This window comes from Dipteris shenzhenensis, chromosome 24 (assembly GCF_047967505.1).
Source record: "Dipteris shenzhenensis isolate YYH24624 ecotype China chromosome 24, Dip_SZ_1.0, whole genome shotgun sequence".
In the NCBI taxonomy this organism is placed as follows: Eukaryota; Viridiplantae; Streptophyta; class Polypodiopsida; order Gleicheniales; family Dipteridaceae; genus Dipteris; species Dipteris shenzhenensis.
The window spans coordinates 17,880,690-17,907,479 of NC_141619.1; the positions used below are offsets into that span (position 1 = coordinate 17,880,690).

Consider the following 26,790-nt stretch of genomic DNA (forward strand, 5'->3'; position numbering starts at 1 on the left):
GAACTGAAGCTCTAGGTCCCTTTTATAGACTCAAGCCCAATGCGTCAAAAATAGCGGAGATCTCTATCTGGTTCGTACCCTTGCCAGTCAACCCGAGAATCAATCCTACCTAGCTCTAAGCCTCCCTAGGCTACGTGAGCTAGTCTTGTGGACCCCGGTACACGCGAGATACCATGCACACGACACAAGGGTAGAGACCTGACTCTATGTCGATGAAGGAGAGGAGAAGCTGATTATTGAATGGCTGTATGTGTTAGAAAATACCAAACAGAGGGTACGCACAGCGGAAGACTTATAGTAATGCCCAGGAGCTCACACAGTGTGCGGTGTGGGTGTGGAATCACAAACTTCTTTACTTAATGTGCGTCACAATAGGTGTGCAGACTCATCAATAGACAATGAACCAACCAGATAGAGAAACCACCAAAATATATATTTCCGTCCAAAACTATGGACACAATACAAAAGAGTCAGATTCAGAGTCCCACCAATGATGTGGTCCTCTAATCTTACCACAAGGTCCTTCTCCTATCTACTGGCTCTCTCTAGACTTGAGTCCGCGTGCTCCACCTCGAGCTTCTGTAGACTTTCCGTCCAGATCACAACACCTTGCTGTCTTTGCACCAGCCTAGGTGGGCAGCACTCTGAGCTAGATCTGCAGCTCTACAGATCTCTTGTCACCTTCTGGATAGAGACCCACAAGTGGCTGATCTGCTGCTCCTTCTGCTCCCTGAACTGCTGCACCAATTGACGATTGAATGAAGCTAAATGGCCTCTTTATATAGGCCCCAAGGGGGCTGGTAAAAACCGACCAGCCTGCTACAGACTGGCCGACCAGTCTGTGGCTGGTCCAGCCCTAAAAGGGCACACCCCCCCAGGGCTTTTGGCCCACACTTTCAGGGACCTTTGGCCCTCCTTTCAAGGCAAGTATCCAGCCTATAAAAGGCCTGCCTCCTGCCCACTGACAGCCACAGTTCCTTCTGCACATGCTGCCATAACTGCGCCTCTGCCAGGCCCTCTCCCAGTTCCGTGCAGAGCCGTACGCTGTCCCCGCCTTCTGCTCCTTCCACAGGTCCCGTCCTTTGCAGCCTTCTTCTCTTGTGAGGTGCTGTCACGGGGGCGTGAAATTCTAGGTACTTTAATGTACTACAAGACCGTGACAACTTTGGTTTTAAAAGTCCAAGCGTGGGCTTAATAATGTGTAATTAAACGCGGCATGGTGCCTAGCACATAAGCGTAATTAATCCCTAGGCCCAAAGGCATTCCAAGGAATTAAAAGAGTGGTTGTTGGGAAATGATGACGTGGCATTTTTAATGGGCCCCCTAGAGGGCCATGTATCTTCAGTGGCCCCCCTAGAGTTCCAGGTGGCTCTAGTGCCTTCTACATGCTCCTTTGCCATTCCTGGACCTTCCTAGGCCTTCTAAACTTCACATGTGTGGTTTTCTCTCTCATCTTCTCCCTTTGTTGAGATTTTGGACTGGTTTTTCAGCCTCCTTCAGCTGAATTCCGTTTTTCTTCATAACTCCTCACCCGTTTGGATTCCTCGACTTCTGTTTGGCCCGATGGCTTCCCCTCTGCCTCCTCTTCGTAGTGATATGCTTTTCCCTCCGTGCGTTTGGTAGAACGGGCAGAGCTGAGCACTTCTTTTGCTGGTCGAATTTGCAAAAGTGGCTTTTTCTGGACCTTTTTTCTTCTACCGCCTCCTGGGCCTCTCCTCTTGCAAAGCTACAGCTTTCTGTTGAATTTCGAGTGGTCCCACGTGCTGGTTGACTGGTTTTTCTCAGTTTTGGAGGACTTTCCGGCGATGAAACTTCTCCAAAACCTTCTCAATGCATTCCTCTCTGAAGCACGCTTCTTTTGAGCCCAAGAACTCCCACTTCTTCGCGACAGAAGTGCTTCTTTTCGCATTTTTCAGTGGAATTCTTGCTGGTCGGCTCTTGTAAATGCTCTTTCTTCGTGCCTTTGCACTCCTCTTTGGCTGAGAATGCAATTGGGCATTGGCTACTATGTCCTCTTGGCGATTGAGGACTTGGTTCGAGTTTTCACGGCTTGGTGAGTTGTGATTTTGCTACTGCAATTTCTTTTTGCCATAAGCTATTGGTTGGCCTCGTGTGCCGCCTCTTTCTTGGCTCACAGGTGCCCAGGCAGTGCTACATGAGTCATTCTTTGGTTGGGTACGTTGCTGATTTTATTTTGGAGCTTTGAAAAGCTTTGTGAATGCCATCTGGAAACCACTCAAAGAGAGTGCAGCTGGGGTGCAGTGTGATTGCATCTGGACAGCCAATGGAATTGCACTCGGAAAAGAGAATGCCTTTGGGTTGAGCCTACGGGTTAAGTGCACTTATGTGATGGTGTTATATGCTTGAAAGCCTTGCGAAGGCTTAGTGAATTGGGGCTGCGTGCTCAGTTGCAGGGAAGGTCTCCCAGATGCAACTTGTAATCATTTCACTGTGAAATATAAAGAAATACCGAAAGGGGCGCCACGGTGTTTGGGGCCAATCGGGTGCACTTGTCTATGTTTGTTGAGCAGGGGCATTCTAGCCTCCATCCCTTTTTCAGTGGTTTTGTTTGTGGACAAATGGGTAAATGCCAAATGGTGATCATGCAATGGTTAATGGTTGTGATATATGCTTTGTGAGCTGTAAATAACTGCTGAAGTGATTAAAGGTTTAGTTCCACTGCCCTCTGAGTGATTAGAGGCCGGTTTCAGGTGCTGCCCATGTGGCAGCCCCTTCTCTCTTTCTTCTCTGGGCATCTTCTGCCCTAGGTCTCCCTCCCCCACGCTCTCCTCATTTGGGGGCTTACAGATGGGGAGGTGACCTTTCCAACACCCCCTATCACCGACACATCTCAGCCCAATGCCAACACGTCGATGAATATGCTCTAGTAACTCCCTGGTCGTAGTCCTCTGGAACCTTTCGGTGTCGAAATCTTTTCCTGGCTTTTCATCCAGTGGCTCCTGCTCCACCAGGTCCGGTTCCGCTTCCGCACACCATCCTAGTACACAGGTCTATCTTTGGTAGCACCTCCTGGCACCACCTCCTTCAGTCACGTTCCCGCCTCTGAACTCGAGCAATCCAGCCGTCATGATCTTCCAGTCGTCCCCCTCATAATGAGTGAACAACTTGGAGTCTTCCAGGCACCATGCTCTGAGGGTCTGTTTCAACCCGTCTTTCCTTTGGCAAGGTCTGCAACCAATGAATATTTCGAGATAACCTGGACCATGAACTCTCGCTGAGTTCTCAAGCAAGTACTCTTCTGGCTTCAGTACTCTTTGTCTACCACCTTCTAGCAATCTGCGTCCGAGATTTGAAGAAGCACCAATACTTCCCCTTCTGCCTTCGAAGAAGGCCAATTCCTTCCAATCTCTTATCACCTGAGACAAATGAAGAGCAGAGTCTCTCCACAGCATGCTATAAAGGCTCAAATGCAGAATATCAAATACATACCAGACTGTTGTACTGCTTGAATGTTCGCTCTGAAAGCAAACCCTGTACCTCAATGAGGCACTCACCAAGATCCTGTGTAATCCTGTATTGTCCCTTTCTGAAGTCCAGCATCCATCTGACCATGAGACCCCAGGGCCTTCCATGGAATCCACCCTCGTGTCAGTGTTAACAGCCACACACCTAGAAGGTACCAAGCGCTCCATGCTGTCTTTCACCTTCACAAAAGCATCTGACTCCTCGCCGACCCACATCTCTATGTCAGACATCCTTACTGTGATTTTTGGAACAACATATCTGACCTCGGTAACACTCGGTGATGTCACCAGGAACAACTCTTCGATTACCACATTTGCTTTGGTCTTTCCCTCTGAATCTGAGTCAGACTTTTGTTTGTTTTTCTGATCCGCCTTTTTGTTTGGTCCTCTGTCCTGCTGTTACAGCCGTAACAAAGCTCTTGAAACTCCGAGGCAGTCTCCTCAGTACCATCAAGGCTAGATGGCATGAGTCTGTCTTCTGACCAATTGCTGCCAGCTGATCTCGCACCACCTTGACCTTCGTCAAATGGCTATGTACCGTATCTCCTTCCATATCAAGATTGTAGAGTTGATGCTGAAGAAGCACGATCCGGGAGGTATTGTCTATCTCGTACAGATCTTTCAGTGTGGCCCACGCCTCTACTAACGTCTCGGCCAGTTGGATATGCGGAAGAATGGAGTCCGTCGTAGTCCCTATGATTATTGCCAGGGCATGGGCATCTCTTTCTTCCCAAGCTTCAAGCTCCCCTCTATCTACTGCCATGAGTACCTCCCCTTTACTGTCCACCATGTCCTCCGGCTTTGACTCCTCTCCCGTGGTCAGCTTCCACAACTTCCGAGCCACTAAATGACTCCGGATCTTCACTTTCCAGATCGGGTAATTAGTCCCGTCCAGGTTCCCAGACTCTCCAAAATTAGGGATAGTGAAAGAGAGAAAACTGGGGGAGGAGGAAGGGAAAGCAGGGGCTGAAGTGGCTGTAGAGGTCGACATCTCTGCAGTTTATACCACACAGCAAAGTCAACCAAACTCAATTTCAGAAAACCAGAACTCTGAACGCACCTGACTGAACTTGAGTCACCCTCCTTCTCGCAAGGGCACAATCCTCCAGTCGTGGAAGTCGATTCCCTAGAGCTTCTGAATCAGGGTCGTCCTTCAGCAAGGGCCTTCAGGCTCCCACACCTGTGAGCCTCGTACTTGGGCTCTGATACCATGTTAGAAAATACCCAACAGAGGGTACGCACAGCGGAAGACTTATAGTAATGCCCAGGAGCTCACACAGTGTGCGGTGTGGGTGTGGAATCACAAACTTCTTTACTTAATGTGCGTCACAATAGGTGTGCAGACTCATCAATAGACAATGAACCAACCAGATAGAGAAACCACCAAAATATATATTTCCGTCCAAAACTATGCACGCAATACAAAAGAGTCAGATCCAGAGTCCCACCAATGATGTGGTCCTCTGATCTTACCGCAAGGTCCTTCTCCTATCTACTGGCTATCTCTAGACTCGAGTCCGCGTGCTCCACCTCGAGCTTCTGTAGACTTTCCGTCCAGATCACAACATCTTGCTGTCTTTGCACCAGCGTAGGTGGGCAGCACTCTGAGCCTTCTGCTCCCTGAACTGCTGCACCAAGTGATGATTGAATGAGGCTAAATGGCCTCTTTGAAAAGGCCCCAAGGGGGCTGGTAAAAACCGACCAGCCTGCTACATACTGGCCGACCAGTTTGTGGCTGGTCCAGCCCTAAAAGGGCACACCCCCCCAGGGCTTTTGGCCCACACTTTCAGGGACCTTTGGCCCTCCTTTCAAGGCAAGTATCCAGCCTATAAAAGGCCTGCCTCCTGCCCACTGACAGCCACAGTTCCTTCTGCACATGCTGCCATAACTGCGCCTCTGCCAGGCCCCCTCCCAGTTCCGTGCAGAGCCGTACGCTGCTGATGTCATCGTGCCCTGCCAGGTCAGATCTAGGGTTTGCTGTCCCCGCCTTCTGCTCCTTCCACAAGTCCCGTCCTTTGCAGCCTTCTTCTCTTGTGAGGTGCTGCCCATGTGGCAGCCCCTTCTCTCTTTCTTCTCTGGGCATCTTCTGCCCTAGGTCTCCCTCCCCCACGCTCTGGGAGGTGACCTTTCCAACAATAGGAGCATAGAGATGCAGATCAACCTTAGACTCTGGTCATGGTTAGTTTGGGTTCGTACCTAAAGTTTAGGAACGATAGGCAACAAACCCTAGGTCAGGTGCCAAGCCAGGTACATTAGGTTTTTGTTTTTTAAAAATTCACCTGCCCTTAATTTTTTCGTATGGCACATTTTTTTGCCTCCATACCTCTTTTTGCCATTTTGCAAATGCCTTCTGTAGTAGGTGAGGAGTTTCGAAATACCAAGTTTCAAAAGGCATTTTGGGGTTTCGGAAAGTATCGAGGTAAACCTGAAACGCCTGTAAAAACGTTCATGCATAATAGGGTATTTACATATATATTTTTCAAAAAATATTAAAACATTTTAGATTATTACCACCAGAAGTCCAATACTTGGAAAAACCTCATGAAACATCATACACAGACATTTGATATGTCACTTAGAACTTAAATTGGATGCTTAAAACATATTGCTAATTTTTTAATAAAAAAATTAACAACACATCATTGTAGATTAATTTCGTACGTTTCGGTCTGTCCCGAAATGTGTTTTGGGCCTACTAGGCCCTTCTCTTAGCTGGCTGCTGCTGGTTGCAGCGGTTCGCTTCAGCTTTGGCCACTACTTGCAGCCCATTGCCCATTGTCTTCTCTTGCAACGGTACAAGCTCTAGAGTCCAAGCGTGAACAGCACAACTGTAAGTGACTAATCACTACCTCCAAGTGTGGACATCAGTAGGCAGCATGGGCGCTGATTCAGTGAATGCTTAAAAATTAATTATTAATTCATCTTTCTTCACCGAAGATTTAGAAGTCAATGGATATTGATAGCTCGAAGTCAGCTTTCAGGACCTTAATATGTATGAAATCTATGCAGTGGGCATTGTATGTTATTTAAAATTTCATCTATCATCTTGTCTTGCAGTGTGTACTAGTGTAGTATATAGTATGTATCTAACGTCCTTCATTTAGATGCTTGTATATTGTATAAATCTATATGTAAAATTTTTTTGAAGAGATTTCTAATGTTTTTCTTAAAAGTTAAATTTAGGAACTTTAGGTACTTGAATGTGAAACGTTCATAACCTTTTGTACCCAGCGTACCTAACAACCATGAGTCTAGCCATGAACCTCGATAGCTCCCTTGTGTAACTAAGCTAGCCTATAGCCTGCTAGCTTAGGTCTAATTTACAGCCTGGCTTGTGTGTAGATCCATAGCTTGTGAAGGGCTGCACCAGCAACACGGCTATGAAAATAGATTCCTAGGCTAGGAGAAGGCTTCTCAGTTCGGCTTAGAGCTATTCAAGCTTCAGTTGTAATGAGTGACCACAAGTTTGCATTAAGAAATGAATTGAGTACATAGTACAGCAGAGCCCCCTCTTATAGGTGTGGGCCTGGCATCAATTACAAGTTTACTTATGGGATGGCCAGCCTATGATGTGGCAACTTATGGCTCCCCTCACTAAAAGAACTATTTATTTACAAGCCATTAAAAGGCCCACCATTCTAAAAGCTAACTAAGTAAATTTACCCTTTGTTATAGTCACCCAGGCCCAAAAGAAATTTGCCCTCTCACATCCACCTGCCTCCATTGTTGTTTCTCTGTCAGCAGATGCATTGAGTACAAGTCTGGATGGGCACATAAACAGTTGGTAGTACCAATGCCTGTCTCACCCAGGCCCAAAAGAAATTTGCCCTCTCACATCCACCTGCCTCCATTGTTGTTTCTCTGTCAGCAGATGCATTGAGTACAAGTCTGGATGGGCACATAAACAGTTGGTAGTACCAATGCCTGTCTCACCCTGTGAGTCAATTCTGAAAGCTCAGCACTTGAATACTGAAGAGCATGAGAGTAAAATCAACCATAACTCAAGACAGAACACAGAAGGGTTCCCTAATACTGCACACACATCTCTTGCAGTGAGATGAGCATCACCATGCTTCCATAGCTGCATCGTGAACACGTCGACATCCACTGTCCTTCATATTCTGCTATGATGTTGCAATAGTTGGCTCAGCATCAGCATTTAGAGCATCTAAAAAAGATAGTGAATTCTTATTACTATCAAGGGAAAACTTGAACTAGAACAGGCAGTCTCCAATGGGTAGGCATCTGTATCCCTCTCTCAGTAAGATGAGTGAAACCGGCCTGAAATTAATTAAAGGTCAGTAGAACTGACAAATAACCAGCCCACACTGTTATATCAACAATTTAGCAAATATACCACTGGCAGATTGGGAGCTAGAGTGCCCCTACACCAAGATAAGACACAGGTTGGGCCCAAACCTTGGCACCCCTTTTGGTATTTCTTTAATTAAGTGAGAGGCCCAGAATTCTAGACTACATAAAGGATACATTCTTTCTTGCATATGGGGTAGTATAATGCAAATGCTGCTGTCCATCAGACAACTGATCATAGAGCCTTGCAGAATCCCCATCCTCTGCATCCAACTCAGGACTCAACGCATATGCCTCTCAGACAACCTAGTCTGAGTGAGGAAAATATCTCTAGGTATGCTTTCACTAAAGCATCAGTACTGCCTATCGGCATTCTGATCATTATCAACATAAGCTCCCTCAAAGAAAGATTGCCCATCTTAAGAGGACTCGTGTCCCCTATCCCAATCCTGGTCACTGTGTGACATACTTGCTGAATTCTCCTTGCTGCAATTCAATGACATCAAGCAATAGTTGCACTAGAGGCAACCAAAGTCTCACCTCCTTAAAGAAGATGGTGATCTCCCGCCAACGGAACTATGAAACCAGCGTTCAATAAATTAAAGGGCAGTAGAACTAACAAATAACCAGCCAACACTGTTATATCAACAATTCAGCAAATATACAACTGGCAGCTTGGGACTCGGGAGCTAGAGTGCCCCTACACCAAAATACAGACACAGATGGACCGCAAACCTTGGCGCCCCTTTCAGTATTTCTGTAATTAAGTGAGAGGCCCAGAGTTCCAGGCTACATAAAGGATACATTCTTTCTTGCATTTGGGTATTTCACATCTCATTAGGCATCCACATACCCTGCATCGCCTTTACTGCTCACTGCTCTCACCACTCTTGGCAGTAGGTCTCCATCCCTAATGCACGCAGCCTGGAACAATCACTAGTAACCAAACTTGGCCACACAGTTCCCAATAGCTGTCACTAGTGACCAATTAGCCACCTATCTTCTCAAAGCAAAAAAAGAAAGCATACAAGAGCTTTCTCCATTGTTCAGGATCGCCACAAGTCTCTCACCCTTGTTGCATCTTGATACATCAGCCTGTTTTCCATAAGTGGACTTGCATGACAACACAGCAAACATTCCTTCCCTCTTCAAGCATCAACGTCCTCGATGATAAAATCTGGGAATGCTCTCGGTATCTGGTACACGGATTCTCAAGTAGCCTCATATAGAGGTAGACCATGCCATGCAACCAACACCGTGGGTATCTTCCGCGATTGTGTACTTGCAGGGCCTTGCATTATTCTCTATCTCCTGAAACAAAACAACACCCTCGATTAGTGAGTCACCCGGGTACAAAAACTTCTTTAAACGAGAAACATGAAACATTGGGTGCACCTTACAATCCTGTGGTAATTCCAACTTATAGGCCACCTTGCCCATTCTTTTAATAATTAACCACGGCCCACAATATCGGGGTGATAACTTAGCACACTCTCTTGCAGTCAAAGACTTGGAGTGTGAAGGAATTTTGAGAAACTTTTTTTCCTTCCTTAAATTTCCTAACGGATCTGTTTTCATTTGCATATGCCTTAGCTCTATCCATATCCTAGCGGATGTTAGCTCTTGCAAGTGCTAGCATCTCCCGCATCTGAACTACATAGTTCGCGGCACTAGACACTTTCTGAGGTATTCCAACCGTAGTTGGATTTGCTGGTCTATAACCATAGTTCAGCTCAAATGGACTCATCCTTGTAGGGGAATGTTTTCTATCATTGTAGGCAAATTCTAACAGTGGCAACCACCTATCCAACGTATGTTGCCTCAATGAAACATATGCTCTAAACATTTCCTCTAAAGTCTGGTTGACCACCCATGAGTTGAGAGGGGGTGTTAGAGGTCACCATCTCTTGATGTCACCTAGAGAGAGAGGACCTTGCTTGTGGGTGTGCGTGCCTAGTGAGATGCTAGGATAGATGAGTGAGGGCATGTGTTGTGGGTGTGCTTGCCCCATATTCATGCCATGGTGGCTGGTTGAGGAGTCGGTCTTTGTGTGCCAGTAGAGGCGGCCTTGTAGGCGCCTCTTATGGGCCCTATATATGGGCTGTGGAGCAGGTCAGCCACCTTGGCTGGTTGCAGCCCCCCATAGGCTGGGGGTGAGCCCCCCCTTTATAGGGCTGTGGGAAGCCCTACAGCCCCCCCTTTATAGGGCTGTGGGCAGCCCTACAGCTGGGTTGGCCCTACAGCAGGGGGTCGGCCCCCTTCTACATCAGCCGACTAGGGAGGGGGGCTGCCTATATATAGGTCCCCATTTCTCCTTGTTTTCCCCATCAGCTGGAGCATTTCTTCCAGCCCATAGAGCACCAGTTAAAGCAGCCCTTCCAGTCCTGATTGTGCATCTTTTGGAGCATCCCTTCCACACCAGTGTGCAGCTCCGCGTGGAGGTTGGTGAGCGGTTGTCTTCAGCTCTAGAGTAGCCTGTTGTGCAGAGGTGTTTTATCCTTGACATCCTTGTCTTGAGTAGGTCCCCTTGGTTTAGCAACTTTAACAGACTGAATATATTGATGAAATAGCATGACTGACCTGAGATCAGCAGGTAAGTTCTTGTATTCATTAAACCTTTGACAGAGGCTATCTACCTTAGGGCTGGCACTCTTCGGGATATTACTCTTTAGCTGCTCCCCGCTCTTGTGAGCTGTTTCCTCATTTGAATGATATGTCTTCCTTGCTGATGCCATGAGTAGGCTCAACCATGACATCCTTTTCAGAATCTGAGTCACCCTCTAGGGCCTGCTCCATAGGCTTCTTTCCGTCATGAATCTGACTCCTTCTGAGCTGGTCCAAGTTCCTGTTCATTGTAGCAAAGGCATTCTGCATCCTTATACCATTAGCTTTAATCTCCACAGTCATCTCCTTAAGGGCCTGATGGATACAACCAATATTATTGTGCTCCTGACCTTGAGAAGCTGGCACAAATGAGGTGCTCTCTGGAGCCCCCTGTTTGCTACTGCCAGGGGCATCACTATGGTCCATGCCATCATCTTGTACTCCTTCATTGGGGCCAGTGCCCATCCCTATAGTATCTGTTACAGCATCATTCTCAGCAATAGATTCCAGATCTCCCATTTGAAACTTCTATTTCGACTTCCAGGCCTCCTTGCAGGCATCTGTACAACCCGAACCAATTTGATTGGAGACACTGGTTAAGCACCTTTTGGAAAACACTGTTAGAACTCTGTGAACCATTGTCAGCTCACTAGAAGCACTTCTGGAACAGAATTTCACTGTTTGGCACACTATTTGTACCCTCTTAATGATACCCATTGTAGAGAAACTGTCAGATACACTGTCTAGGGCTCAAAACACTGTTTGGAGCAGAACAGTAATTATTACTAGCCAGGGCAGCAAGCTCACTGCCACGTGTCAATCTCTGGCTGGACAGTTCACAGTCTAGCTCGATTTGGAGCTCAATTCCCAACCAAATGTTCAGATTAGGTATAGATTGAATAGAATAGGTCAGATTAGCAGGAAAAACTCAAAAGTGGGGAAAATCTTGTCATTTCATTCTGAAATTTGGAGCATGGCATCTTGAGCCTGGGGCCTATTTCATCGCCAAAAGTTGCTCCAATCATCAGTTGGACACGTGGCACCCCTAGACTAGGTCAAATTCCAAAGTAATCAGATCAGCATGATTCTTACATCATTGTGCTCAGTTTGATCAGCAGATCAAAAGCCCTCAAGAAATTTCTGGAAATTCCATGGTATGAGTCAGCATTACTCAGGCTTTATGAGAGTGCCAGTTTTACTGATTCTGCGGCAAATTAGGGTTTTACTTTACCAAGCCTGGTTTTTCCTGCATATTCAATTTCGCCTCAGCTCATTACACCCTGTACCAAGTTTGGTACTGATCAGATGTCATTTGCCCCTACTTCTGCCTCGAAATTGGTTCCAGCAAGTGCATGTTTGACTGTCAGAAAATATGGTTTCTCTAAAATTTGGGACAAATTCCCATGACAAGTGCTCTGATATCACTGTAACTAAGCTAGCCTACAGCCTGCTAGCTTAGGTCTAATTCACAGCCTAATTAATGTAGAAATACCAGCTAATGAATGCAAAGGTAAAGTGCACCATGTAGGTTGCAGAAATTCAAGAGCTGAACCATCAAGTACTTGGCTTGTGTGTAGATCCATGACTGGCTGCACCAGCAACAGGACTAGGAAAAGAGATTCCTAGGCTAGGAGAAGGCTTCCTAGTTCATCTTAGAGCTATTCAAGCTTCGGCTGTAATGAGTGACCACAAGTTTGCATTAAGAAATGAATTGAGTACATAGTACAGCAGAAAGAGAGAAAGATATATTAACGTCCTCGGGAGACCTCACGGGCCTATGGGACAAACACACACCAAAAGGTGAACACCAAAACATCAGTTATAGACTGAGAGTCTCTAGTGAGTGTATATAGCACTCACAAAGTTATTATAGGTTAACAGCAGTCTACTACAATCTACTACCAACGATAATCGGCCTGCATTACATCAGTTTAAGACTGAGAGTCTTTAGGCTTGGATTTGAAGTCTCTTATAAGTGCTTTTCCATCTCTGTAAACAGCCCATTTTCCTTCCTTTCGAGCATCCTTCACTTTAGCCAATTCAGTGGCCTTCATTTTGAGCTGAGTTGGGGTGAGCTCCTCTGCTATCCATATTTTAGTGCCTTTCAGCTTATTGGTTTGCTTAAGAATCTTGCTTCTTTTCATCTTGTTCTGGAAGCATACTTTGGCTTGTGTCCCCTCTTGTAAGACAACTATTACGTCTTCAGCATCCCATTCTAGTTGTGGGGTTCTTTCCATGATATTTTTCAGTGTTTCCTTTTGAGTTCCTTCAAACCAGCCCTGTGGTAGCCCCCCTATGCGTACGACTCGTGTATTAGCCACCCTCTTCTCCTGTTCTTGTACTTCTTCATACACATCCGATGTGTTAACTTTAGTGTCCAGTGTTGCTGTAATTTCCTGTTTTACTGATTGGAGCTGACTTGTGACCAGAGCTCCCTCTTATAGGTGTCGGCCTGGCATCAATTACAAGTTTACTTATGGGATGGCCAGCCTATGATGCCACGTGGCAACTTATGGATCCCCTTACTAAATTACTTGATGAGCATGGCAGACCTCTGGGCACTTCCCATTATATGCAGTGGTTTGGATGGGAGAGAGGCCCCGCCTACACAGTAGGCACTTGGAAGGCTTTTATCAAGCTACCTGAGGATCAGAGGCTACAGTCCGTGAGTCACCTCAGAGGGGTAGCACGCAGGATTCAACAGATAGATGCAGCCATCTCGGTGGAATGGACAGTTGAGATGCCTATTACTTCCACCACTTGGATGGGAGCTTTTTTGAGGACAGCAGTTCCTCTACAGGTGATCGCTCTTCGAGGTCTCGGGGAAGATGCTCTGGTCTTTGACGTTGGGGATGGAGGTATACTCTCTAGATCCACGGATGATATTCTTCTAGAGGTTGCCTTTCAGCCTGTCAGGATTGTTGGTTTTGTGGACCATGGAGCGGGCTTGCAGTGGTACTTGGATCCCGACCCTTTGCTCTTGGCCCTGGGATCCTGGAGGTTGTTTTTATATGGAGGTGCACCTATCAGGTGCTTGCAGTGGGATCCAGGAGAGTGGGAGTGGATAGATCATGGGCACCGAGAGAGGGGGATTTCCTTCTTTCGTTTCACGGTTAGTAATGCCAGGAGATTTTAGCTAAGCAGTAGAGGTTGGATTCCCTTCAGAGCCCCCCATTGGGATAGCTTCTTCATCACCGTAGATTTGCGTAGGAATTTCTAGAGGAGGCTCTGGAAATCCCTCAGAAATAGAAAGATCACTCTTTTCTTTTGGCTTTCTATTCATGGAGGGATTGCAGTGAACCTATGGAGATCACTATTTGGGGCTGATCCCACTTGCCCTCGTTGTCATTTTGCAGAGGAGTCAGTGCGACATTGCCTTTGGGACTGCAATCAAGCGAGAATTGTTTGGAAAGGAGTTACTCGGATACTCAACATTTTTCATACTTCCCCTTCTTTCATGACTTGGGGCTCGGTCGCATGGTTATCCCTTACTGGGCCCCAGGTGCTTTATGAGGGTGAGTCTTCTTCTTGGGCACTCTCGATCCGCCGATAGGTGATAGAGCCCTGCTCTCTTCAGGATGTACCACATATTCCTTTGAGAGCTTCACATGTTTCAGTGGACACCTCTTGGGAGATTTTGGCTAGCATTTCCTCTTGGCACATTTGGAGAGCCAGATGCACAGAGGCCTTGGATGACACCCAGATACACCCATCACAGGTGTTCACGGGTATTTGGAGTGACATGGTTCACACTTTGATAGCCATATGGGCTAGCATGCAGGGCCCTTCATAGGCAGCCTCTTCTAGGAGGACTGTATTTCTTTGAGTTTGGAGGGGTTCTCCCTTTTTCTCGGAGGTTGCCACCGGATTGAGATGGCACTATCAGCCCCAATCCTTTCTTTTTGGCTCTTGAGCTTTTCATGCATTACATGGTGTATCCCGTATTCCCGTATGGAGCTTGCTCTAACGGTTTTCTTTAATACTTAATAGAAGTCTCTTTTTTGAAAAAAAAAAACTATTTATTTACAAGCCATTAAGAGGCCCACCATTCTAAAAGCTAACTAAGTAAAGTTACCCTTTGTTACACCTTGTGTCAAAATTCTATGACAAGCTGGAGTCCATGTAGCAAGTGCCTCATCATGAGCCGTCCCACATTTGAAACTGTAATGAGATTTGCTGCCAAGGTGGAAGGGTGGTGGTATGCTTGTCTCGGCAAACTGTGATGTGAAAGGGTTGATATTGAAGTCCCAAGGGTGGATGGTTGTTCTATGTTGCAGGAATGTAGCCTGGGGATATCTTCCAAGCTGTTTGTGGTCGATAAAACTGGAGCTATGAAGTTATATGACCATCTAATCTAAGACATGGATGATTGCAAAATTCTTTCATCTTTAGCTGAACTATATCTGCAAGTGTGTGGGAGGAGTCTCTACAACTAAAAGCATTTACTGATTTTTGATGGTTGTAAAGCCCACAATTCTCTTTATACAGGCAGCTTAGATGGGTTCAGATATGGTGATATGTGCATCTCACACCAGTCACAAACCCCTGGTCGTGGCTGTCTTGAAACCATTCAAAACAATCTTTGAAAATCAAAGGGTAGTTTGGTTGTCCAAGAAATAACGAGAAAGATGTATGTTGAGCCTTGTTGGCTCAGCAAGTCGATTGGGATGGCTTGCGGAGGAAGGGCTTAGGTACTCATAGACATAAAGCCTGATACAGTGGAGGAGATTCATGACATGAAGGAGTACCGGGGCAACATTGTAGAACGTGATGGTGATCACTCGGTGTTCTTCTTGCTCATGCCCATACCCATGCAGCACATTAAGAAGAAAACCACGAAGAAGCCCTATATTGACTTCATCAAAGCTCAAATTCTAGCTCAAGATGAAGATCAAGGCAGAAAAGGAGCAGTAGATGGAGAAAGAGGCGGCAGCACCAAGGGTCACAGCCCAAGAGAGGCAGGGTGCTGAAGTTTAATGCACGGCATGTTGCAGCCCAAAAGGAGCAGGCTCCCAAAGCTTAATGCAAGGCAAACGCATATTAACCTCATCAGGCTGGGCAGAAAAGAAAGACAGACCAAGGAGGAGGTGGAGGCACGGCTTCGCGTAGAACAAAGGAAGGAATTGCAAGACAAGACAATAGAAGTGGCAACCCATACCATAGGTGGCGATAGCCATGACATGGCTCCAACAGATAATGTAGAGCTACTGGTAGGTGCCCTCAACCAAGGTCGCAGATGTTATTGCAGGCAAGCCAAGAAGAAGGATGCCATTTGGATATGAGTTTTATGGAAGCTGTGTCGGTACCCCTCCCAACAGCCTGGCAACATGGCATAGTTGGCAATGGGAGCATGGACTTTATTATATGTCAACAAAGTGGCAAGCTGCCCAAGGTGGTACCGTATATGTTATGTACCATATGCATGGCATGAGTCCCAGTACGTTGCATCGTACTTAAGGTATGGCGGCTTTGTAAATTGTTGTTTTCTTCCCAAAAAAGAGGGAGGGAAGGGAGAGAGAGGGGAAAGAAAGAAAGAAAGTCTATTAATGTGCACCGGTGACAAAGAGATCTATGGGACCGCAATAACCTAGCGAATACATTTTTTTAGGGAGGGGGAGATGGGAGAGGGACAATATACTAGTGCCTTTAAGCCATAGAATGCAATGATTAATTGCCATCAACAATCCAGTAGTTCTACCATAGTTGACTACTGATGTACATACATCATACAGAATACACAAAGACATTAAACTTGAAACTAAAAGCTCAAAGTCCAAACCAATTACTAGATCGAAATTGTAGAACATGCTAGAGCAATGATTCATGACTTAAGAGTCTATACTCTACAGTCTATGGGGCCGTGTGGACCATCGGAGTGACTATGGCTTCGAAGAGAACGATTTGAAGACAGGACTGTTTGGCTGAAGGAAGGGGTAGTAACTAGCCCTGAGATAGGATGAGAAGGGAGGCGGTGGCAGGTGTACCCAATGAAGTGCCAAATCAATTTTAAGTGGCAAAAGGGGTTTTTAGGTATGTGTTATAATTACAGGCATACATTTTAAGGAAGGAGGACACATCTGAACCACAACCTTTAAGCTTTTTAAATTAAACTGCACCCTACAAAACACACAGCCCCCATCGCAAAAAAAAAGTACTTTTTCCGTATGCATACCATAGCGTACAAGACACGTCGTACTGTACAGTACAGAGAATTTCATATGATACATGTGCCAGGATTACCTTGCAACTGCCACTCTGACCATTGCCAGAGCTTTGACACATTAGACCCATGGGCTTATGGTGAGGGCTTGTTATGTGGATCCATGGAATATGGGTTGTCTTTGGCAGACTTCGCATTCCAGTAGAGCCATTTGCACAATGCAGGCTGCAAAGTAGCCCTCCAGAAGTGCACAGTAGGCACTAGAGGAGGCAGTGAAAGGCAGCAGCAAGGCAAGGGGCCTAGCTCCTGTTTCAGGCCTCTAACGTGCATTAGAGCACCAGACAAGGTGGAAACGGGGGAATTAGCAGAGTGCAACAAAGTCACCAGCAGATCCAGCAGCCCTTAGGCAGTGTGAAGTGAGCAATCACATAGGGCATAAAGGGTGCTGACAGATGGAGAGTTTTGGGATCCTTCCATAGCTACTGAAGACCTCATTGAAGGGCAGGCAGCAGCAGGAGTGAGCAACAGATTAGGGCAACAGTTTGTTTCCTGGATTAACCTTGCCCTCTTTGAATAGCTCTATCCACAGGATCTAAAGCTAATCCACGCCGGCTTCAGTCTCAATTTAGGTTATTCCAAATCCTTGGTTAGTCCTGCCGTAACCCTCATTCAGTACTGATGCTGAGTGGTGCATTATTTGCATATTTAGTGATACTGTTGTCCAAGTGTCAAACCTGCTTCAAGTAGTTTTCCTGGACGTCGTTGTTGTGGCATTCAAGGCCATATCATATCATCGCTGTGTATGCTCTTTGTCTATGAAGAGGATCCAGAAATCTGCATATTACTATGTGTACGATTGCATGCGTCCTAGTAAAGATTGTCTTCCTTTTGAGGACCCAAGTAGGATACCTTAAGGTGGGCACTAGGATGCTGTGACAGGTCATAATTTTGAAGCTTTGCAAGTTCGCAGTCTATGCAAATCAATTGTTTACAAATCTTGTTTTAGTTTGTGATGCGAAGTTAGGGAATACATGTGAGCTTTTAACTCTTGTATTTAATCAGTTTGTTGCTTTCTGGCAATCTCTGGATCTTATCCTTGCTCTTGTAATACTGTTTGAATTATCTGTCAGTTATCTTTTCTGATCCTACTGAGCTGTTATGACTAGAGCAACTGGGCTGTAAGTATGGATTATGACCTGAGCTTGTGTTTTTTGAAATGGTAGAAAACCGCACATTCATCTTTGTGGTTGTTTTTCAACAGGATCAGAAGGAAAGCTTTCATTCCCTTTTCAGAGAGTAGGTGTGCTCAACTCTCTGAATTCTCTTAGTAGTGCACCTGGAGGAAAGGCGTTGATGCAACTTGCTTCTACCATTTGCATGTATCTTATGTCTTATTATAGAGAAGACGGTATAGCTTTTGCTCATCTACATTAAGTTATATTGAATACATTTAAAATGGTATTCGTTGTTGCATTTGGAGTTTGGACTCATCATTGTGACTAACAGGAAACGAGGATGTACGGGCTTCAGTATTGTCTGCCCTAGGATTGTGGATTTCACGAGCAGGAGATTTGATTCCTGAAGATGCAACGGGTTTTTTCATGGCCGGACTAAAAGAGAAAGAAAATTTACGACGATGTCATTTACGATCTCTTCGATTAGCCTTCAAAAATCCAAATGTTTGCATAAAGGTGCTCCACATTCTGTTTTCATGGTGGAGATTGTGCTCCACTGCTAATTCTGTGATTCCCTCTCTAGAATGAAGGAAAATTTACCCTTTTGTTTGTGAGATCTAACATGACTCTCAATTGTGTAGATGCAATCTTTGCTAGATGTGTCACTAAGTTTGAGCAAAAATTGGGCAACAAAACCTGCCCAACGAGTCGATAGCATTTACAGTCTTTTGATTTTATTCCAGATTGCCTCAGTTGATGTTAGAGCTGGTGAGTAGACTCTTCCTTTTCATGTGGATTCTTGATCCTTTTGTTTTGTTAAAGTTTCAGTTTCTGTGTTCTTCCTCTTTGGTGGAGGTTTTTAAAGTTTAGCATCGAGATAACAATACACTCTATTGTTTGCTAAGACGGGGTTTTTCAATGCGATTGATGTCAAATTCTGCCTGTATACAAGATTTTCTGTGTGTGCAAATGGTCAAAGGGGATGGTTAGCATTTGAAACTCAATTATCTTTCAGATGGGAGACCTTGTCTTGTGCTAATGGTTTTTGAACTAGTATATACTTAGGCATCTGATGTTGACTGTTGCTGCTTACCAGATGACAGGATCGTGAGAGAAAAACTTTGGCCACTTCTGCTACATAAAGATTCTACCATTTTTTCTACTTCATTGGTAATGATCCTTAATGTGGTTTGTTTAGAAATTCTATTGGTATCGAAATATTTTATTGGTTGTGTTGTCAGAGGTTATACTTGTCATCAGGAATGCTAGAAGTAATTTTTTTTCCTTTGACATGGCTAATACTTGTTGAAGGCATGACTTCCATCAACATGATGATGATATTAGGTAGTGTTGTGCAGGTAGGCAAACTACAAGCAGAAGACTGTGTTGCTCTGGTGGAGTTACTTGAGGTTATCATCTTGAAGCACTCCTCACGGTTGGTATCCTGTTCTAATGATGTGATTCTCCTTAGACTCTCTGCAAAATTTATATTCGTTCAATGTTTACTGCAAGAACACGTAATACAGTTTCATAGAGATGAGAGGTCCTCTGCTGCCATCTTTACATAAAAACTTACTTTTAAACACAATGTCTTGTTCTTGCCATATGTTATATGCATGCTATTAAACTCTAGTCTGCATGTTGGAATATCCTGATTTGCAGTCTGACTGATCACATGGAAGGGAGCAAGCAACTCTTTCAGGTGGCGCTTTTTGCTGTAGATTTCACTTTTTCTAAGTTTGTAATATTGCTCAAAGGATAAGCCAAAGGAAAGCATGCTCGTATTGATATTAAGTCCTGATCGTGCATGAAGCTTATGTTGATGCTCTGATGGATACTGTTCTGACAATGCAGCTTGTTGTCCTTTTCCTCTGGCATACATCTATTGATGTGCGCAAAGCTGCCTTTGAAGCAGTCCGACGCTTTCATTCTGCCTCCTCAAAATTCTCTGAGAACCTGTTTGATGGTTTCTCAGCATGGCTTCCCATATTTGAAGATCAAATGAATGTTCTGAAATTCAGGTAAGGAATACTGGAGTCCCCAGACTTGGGAGTTGAAAACAATTCATCTGGATTACAATGCTTATTGTTTGCATTGTATGCACAGTGACAGCGAAATCACTGCAGACAGTTCAGCTGTGATCGTACCCAATGGTGAAGCACTTGCGAAGGCTTTTATTGCTGTAGCTGTACCTGTACTGTTTTCTGATTCCTATATTAGTGCCAGGCTCTTGATAGTTTGTCATCATCCTTGTCTTCTAAGAGGTCACCAGAAGGGGACTGTTTGGAAGGTAAGGGTCGAAACTTCTATTAAAGTTTTCTTCCACCACATGAACATTCAATGTGAAAGTGGTTGCAAAATGTGATTTTTTAATTCCTATGTGCTCTGTGCCTGGGTGAGAGCACACGTCTTCTTCATTCATTGAATGGATTATACAGTGGGCTGATTTTGGGCTGATGCACGACAGTGCTTTTGAATAAATGATAAATAAATACGCCAATCTAGTGTCTGGTGCGAGACGAGGGCAATCTAGCTCTTGAGTGTTGTGTTCGAATGATTTTGGTTTGCTGTGGGAATTTCTAAATGGATGAAATTAAGTATTTGCTAGTCACTGCCCTTTGGAGTATCCGAAGGTCAGTATTGCTTTGTCTTTGAATTGAAAGATGAATGCATCCTAGGAAACTATCTCCTTTTGCCGCTTTTGTCAATCAGCAACTCCACGATATTGAAGTCACCTCCAGTTACCTAAGAATGAGCAATAGGCGTGCAAGAGAGCATTTTCTTACATAAAAGAATTCTTTCCCTGCTATTATTGGGAGCTTAGAGGTTCAGGAAGCTGATTTTACATCCATTTATCAATAAGGTAATCCACTGAGCCGTAGATGACACAATGATACCATGGCCAACCACAAGGAGGAGAACGGTGGCTGAAGTGACATGCAAGTCCCTCCCCTGGTACCGACCAACATGGTGAAACTATATTTTCCAGATGACCGTGCAGGTTATCTGGCTAGTCCAAGAATGGCACAAGAAGTAACCCATGAAGACTTTGTGTCACCAAGTCTAGGTGAACTAGTTTATGATAGGATGCCCTTTGGCTTCTGCAATAATCCAACACATGTATCAGAGGATGGTATTATAAGTATCGAGGAACATGGTGGTGGTAGAGCAGATGAGATTAGGTTGATCAACACATGACAATGAGACGAAAGGTTACCACTGTGACTTGGGGGAATGAACATGATGAGGCCATGGAGACACATCACATGGATAGTATCGGGACAATCCTCATGAGATCGTAGGGAAAGGTGACATTAATGATAGCAACAACAATTATGACCACTATGATAGAAAAGAGGAGGATAACCACTATGTGACCGACATGTTAAGTGGCACCATTGATGATGATGATGAAGGACTTGGAGGGAACAATGACTTGACAAGAGGACCAGTTTGAGTTGTCACAGATAATGTAGAGATTACCATAGCTTAGGCTAGAGGTAACCTGCTGAAAGAAAGAAAGAAATAAAGAAAGTTTATTAAAGTCTTCGGAAGACTGATGGGTCTGAGACTGTGAAAATCCTGATACAACAAGTTGTGGTAGTGGAGCTACTAAATGAGCATCCATACCAATGCAAAATGCAAAAATGTAGAATGGCAGTCCTAAGTCCTAAGTATAACATAGTCATGTCGATGGTCGACTATATATCAATCTCAGCATCCTCATCAACATCATCATCATCAGCAGCAGTAGCAAGATATCAGGATGGATGAGGCAGTGGAGGCATGAAGTCAGCCACTCAGAGGTGCAGTCCTGCGACGTCTCTTGGTGGTAGCTCTGTGTTTGACCAAGGCTACTGTGACCCCGGTCGGAATCCTGGAATGTACTCAATGGTCATGTGAAAGTTGGCCAGAAACTCAACCCAGCGTGCTTGACGAGCGTTCATTATTGGCTGAGTGAAGATATACTCTAGAGAGTGATGGTCTGTCTTTATCATCGAGTCGGCTCCCATGAGATAATGTTTCCAAGAGTTGTAAGCATGTACAATCGCAAGAAACTTCTTATGATAAACCGGGTATCTAGTTTGGATATTGGAATGTTTATGTCTATCAAAAGCAATAACTCTCTTGCATCAAGACTGCTCCTATAGCGATGCTAGCGTCTGTCATGACCTCAAACGGAAGGTTTGGGTCCACAATAGCCATAACAGGTATGGTAGTGAGTGCTTGCTTGAGTTGTTAGAAACTATACTTTGTTTTGGGAAGCCACAGAAAATTGCTGTGCTTTTTAATAATTCGGACATCAGTGTTGCAGTCTCGAAAAACTGATAGACCTTTGTATGGTAGAAGTTTGCCAAATCGAGAAAAGAGCGGACATCATGAACATTCTTAGGAGTAGGCTAGTTTCGTATTACCTCGACCTTCTCCGGATCCACAGAGATGCCTTGGGCTGAAATAACATGTCCCAAATATTCGAGTTGGGTTTTGAAGAATTCACTCTTCTCAACGTTGATGTAGAGAGAATTTGTGCGGAGAAGTTCAAAAACTTGGTGAAGATGTTGTTTGTGCTCATTTAAGGATTTGCTGAAAACGAGGATGTCATTGAGGTAAACGATGATGAACTTGTCGAGGAAGGGCCTGAAGATATCGTTCATTAGTGTCACGAATGGGGCCGGGGTATTGTTGAACCCAAAAGGCATTCATAGTGTCCATACTTTGTTCGAAAAGCTGTCTTGTACTCATCACCTTCTCGTATGCGGATTTGATGATAACCTTGAAAAGTGTGTTGCATGCAAAAGTTGATCGAAGAGGTCATCAATGCGAGGCAATGGATACTTGTTTTTGATAGTGAGCTTGTTGAGGGCTCGGTAGTCGATGCAGAGGCGCATGGACTTATCCCTCTTTTCCACAAGTAGTACCGGAGATCCAAAAGGGCTTCGACTAGGCCAAATGTGACCTTTGCTGAGTAGTTCGGTCACTTGTCTTTGGATTTCTTCATTTAGTGTGTAAGAAACCCGATAAGGAGGTTTCAATGGTGGATTACTTCATAGAATGAGTTCGATTGGATGATCCACTGGTCATTGAGGTGGTAACTGCTTTGGCAATTCCTGTGGAAAAATATCCAGGTAAGGCTGGAAAAAGGTTGGTTGAGGTACTTAGGAGGATCCTTTGTCAGTGTCTCCTCAACTGTCGTAACCGACATAAGTGCGATCTTTACTTGTTTACGAACGCACGTCTTAAGTTGTAAGGCAGAGGCAAGTGGAGTTGAAGGAATGTCCCTAGAACTAGTTAACTCGATAAGTTTTTACTGGTGGACAAACTGGATTGTATGGCTGCGAAAACGATTGATGGATCATAGTCGTAGAGCCACGGTTGTCCGAGGATGACATCGAACCAGGAAAGAGACATGATGTTAAAATTTAACTTGTCCGTATAATGTTGGATGCGAAAGGATAGGTTTTTGACCCTAGCAAGTTCGATCTGATAGTCCTTGGAACTAGGACTAGTGGTCAACCCAAAGTTTGTCGACCATAGAATAAGCTAAGAAGTTATGAGAACAGCCACTGTTGATGAGGATAGTGACCATTGTTCCACGTATCGATCCTTGGACGCAAAGTACTTAAGTGGCCAGGGAACGTTCGGGGTTGCTGGCAAGGCTCGCCACTTGAGCAGCTTTGTCTTTCTTGTCTTGTGCGGGAGTAGCATCTTCTGTCTGGGAAGTGCTAGGTTTCATATTTGAATTTTGCTTGGGTCGCTTTGGACAATCGAACCATCTATGGTCGCTAGTGCAGATGGTACAAAGCCCTTTTTGTGCTAGAGCTGCTCTTCTTGTTAGAGGCTGCAACTTTGTGTTGTTGATGGACGGTCATTGCTTTGTGAAGAGGAAGAGGCACGATCCTCTGAGGAGTGCTTCTGTTGGGATCCGGCATTTGGTTTTTGAGACTTGTTGGGACCTTGAGACTGTCGAGAACCTTGATTATCTGAGTGTTTTTTGAACTTTTAGTTATCTTTGAGGATGAGTTTGGGAATGTTCTTGGATTCATCTAGGTATATATTTGAGTTATCTTGAGGGTGAGCACCCTTGGCCGATGTAGAGTTCTATGATTTGTTAGAACCCTGCTTCCCTGTATTATGGAAATTTGTAATGCATTCTGCGTAAGCAATAGTGCTAGTAGTGGTGGTGATGTTTGCTTTGAGTACATCAATGCGTAACGAGGGATTTAGGCTTGAGATGAAAGCATGGAGGCGATCATCATCAGTCAAACCGTCAATCTCCAGTACCAATGTTGTGAATTGGGAGATGTAGGAAGACATGGAGCCCATTTGCTCCAATTGTCGAAGTTTTGAGCATGCTTGGAACTCTGCATTGGCAGGCATAAACTGCTTACAGAGCACGTGTTCAAAACGTTCCCAGGTTAGTACACTTTTGCCATCCTTTAAGCGTCGTTGCCACCAAAGAAAAGCTGTATCTTTGAGGAGGGAGGTTGCTAAAGGCTATCTTCTTGCCTTCAGTGAGGTCAACAATGTCAAAATACATGCGCATTTTGGCGAGCCACTGGTCAATTGTTCGGCGATTCCGTTGACCAGTGTAGGCTTCCGGTAGTTTTATGTCAAGTCTTTTAATTTGGAAGCTTGAAGTAAGCGGTAGAGGGCACAAAGTAATCCATGACACTGCACCTCCAGTGAATGTATAAACATAACCGGTAGTAGACTTCCGGTTATCTGGATGACTAGCAAAATCTGAATCCACATAACCATGTACCTTTGCATCCTGCTTGCCAAAGCATATGCACAACTCCTGTGTGCCCTTCAGGTATCTCATGATACCTTTCACTTCATTCCAATGCTTCTTGCCTGGATTTGCCATATATCTGCTAACCACTCCCACTGCAAACGCAATATCAGGTCTGGTAGCAACCATGGCATACATGAGACTGCCACAAGCTGAAGCATACAGAATCTTGGCCATTTCAGCCCTATCAGCATCTGAGTGTGGGCTATCCATTGCACTGAGTTTCACATATGGAGGCAATGGAGAACTAAGGGTCTTCCCCCCCTCCATATGAAACCTGTGCAATACTTTGCCAATATATTCGGTTTGAGACAAATACAACAAACGCTGTCCCCTGTCTCTCCGTATCCGCATTCCCAGTATGTGATTTGCATCACCAAGGTCCTTCATATCAAAGGCCTCATGCAATCTTTTCTTAAGGTCATCAAGCTCCTTACGAGCTTTACCAGCAATAAGCATGTCATCCACATATAAAATGAGAATGATTAAGCTGCCATTTGCAGCTTTTTTGGTATATAAGCAGTGATCGACATCACTTCTCCTGAAACCTTGGGACTTCATGAAGGTATCAAATTTCTTATACCATTCCCTTGGTGCCTGTTTCAGCCCATAAAGGCTCTTCTTAAGCTTGCATACAAGTGACTCCTTGCCCTTGATTGCAAATCCCTCTGGCTGCTGCATGTAGATCTCCTCATGAAGATCACCGTGAAGAAAGGCTGTCTTCACATGCATTTGGCATAATTCCAAATTCTCACATGCAACCAAAGCAAGTACAATCCTGAGTGTGGTCATCTTAACCACTGGAGAAAAGATCTCATCAAAATCGACACCATACTCCTGCTTAAAGCCCTTGGCAACCAACCTGGCTTTATACCTTGGCTTAGCTCCAAGTGTGACTTTCAATCTATACACCCACTTGCATGGCAGTACTTTCATGCCCTTAGGCAACTGCACCAATTCCCAAGTACCATTTTTATGGAGACTGTCCATTTCAGACTTCATGGCTAGCTCCCATAGCCTTTTATCATGCATTTGCACGGCTTCCTTGTAACAGGAAGGTTCTCCACAGTCTGTAAGCATAATAAAATCTGCCCCTGGAACAAATCTGTCTGGCTGTTTCATTTGTCAGGTGGACCTTCGGACCCATTGCTCTTGCTGTCCAACTTGCTGTTCACCTAAAACAGGTGGCTGTTCCAGTAGATCAGGCTGCATAATTATGCCTGGGAGGTCTTCCAAAGGTGGCATGTCCTGTAGTACATCTTCCGCCACTGCGGGCTGTCCATTTGGACCTGTTGCAGCATCATGCATTGGCTGATTACGCTGCTGTTGTGGCTGATTTGCAGTTTGCCTGAATTGTACAGGATGTCCCGAGTCATCAATGTCAACCTCTGAAGCATCAGAAGGCTTATCTACTACCTTAAACATACATGACTCATCAAATAAGACATCATTGCTGCGTATTAGCTTCTTATTTACAGGATCCCATAGGTGGTAACCCATCTCACCACTGTCACCATATCCAAGAAAAATGCATTTAAGAGACTTAGGATCAAGCTTGCTGCGATCTTCTCTGCGTATATGCACATACGCAATGCAGCCAAAGACCCTCAAGTGCTTATAGGAAGGAGGTTTTCCTGTCCAAAGCTCCTCTGGCACTCTGCCATCCAGTCTTTTATTTGGTGACCTATTGATGAGGTGTACTGCTGTTTTTACAGCCTCAGCCCAAAATCCATGAGGTAAAGCAGCATGTGACATCATAGAGCGGGACTTTCCTGTATGGTTCTATTCATATGCTCTGCAGTGCCATTTTGCGCTGGACTATAAGGAGCAGGGAGCTCTCTTTTAATACCTCTAGCATCACAAAATGCATTGAATGCATTAGACATATACTCCCCACCGTTATCTGACCGAAAAGCCTTCAGTGTTCTGCCTGTTTGGTTCTCAACCATAGCAAGCCATTTCTGGAACACTGGAAAGACATCACTCTTCATTGAAGAGGATATACCCACACCTTCCTTGTGGAATCATCTATAAATGTGACAAAGTACCGTGCACCTCCAAGTGAAGGACTAGGCATCTCACACACATCTGTATGCACCAGCTCAAGTTGAGCATCTTTATGTCCTAATGTCCTCTTATGAGGACACTGTAACTGTCTACCATATATGCAGTGCTCACAAAACTTTAAATCAGAAAATTTCAGAGACGGTAAGTAGCCAAGGCGAGCCAATTGCTCCATTCCACTTATGCTCATATGTCCCA

General features: G+C 44.8%; 1 protein-coding gene across 1 annotated transcript in view; it reads left to right on the plus strand.

The window, feature by feature from the left end:
• ILA (putative protein kinase regulator ILITHYIA) overlaps positions 1–26,790 on the plus strand; it is a 210,060-nt gene that overhangs the window by 18,693 nt on the left and 164,577 nt on the right. The window contains exons 5-12 of the mRNA XM_087395165.1: positions 17,822–17,968; positions 18,067–18,251; positions 18,377–18,503; positions 18,832–18,905; positions 19,094–19,170; positions 19,398–19,437; positions 19,590–19,756; positions 19,842–20,025. Of these exons, the coding sequence (XP_087251291.1) occupies positions 17,822–17,968; positions 18,067–18,251; positions 18,377–18,503; positions 18,832–18,905; positions 19,094–19,170; positions 19,398–19,437; positions 19,590–19,756; positions 19,842–20,025 (1,001 nt within the window). The remainder of the gene's footprint in view (positions 1–17,821; positions 17,969–18,066; positions 18,252–18,376; positions 18,504–18,831; positions 18,906–19,093; positions 19,171–19,397; positions 19,438–19,589; positions 19,757–19,841; positions 20,026–26,790) is intronic.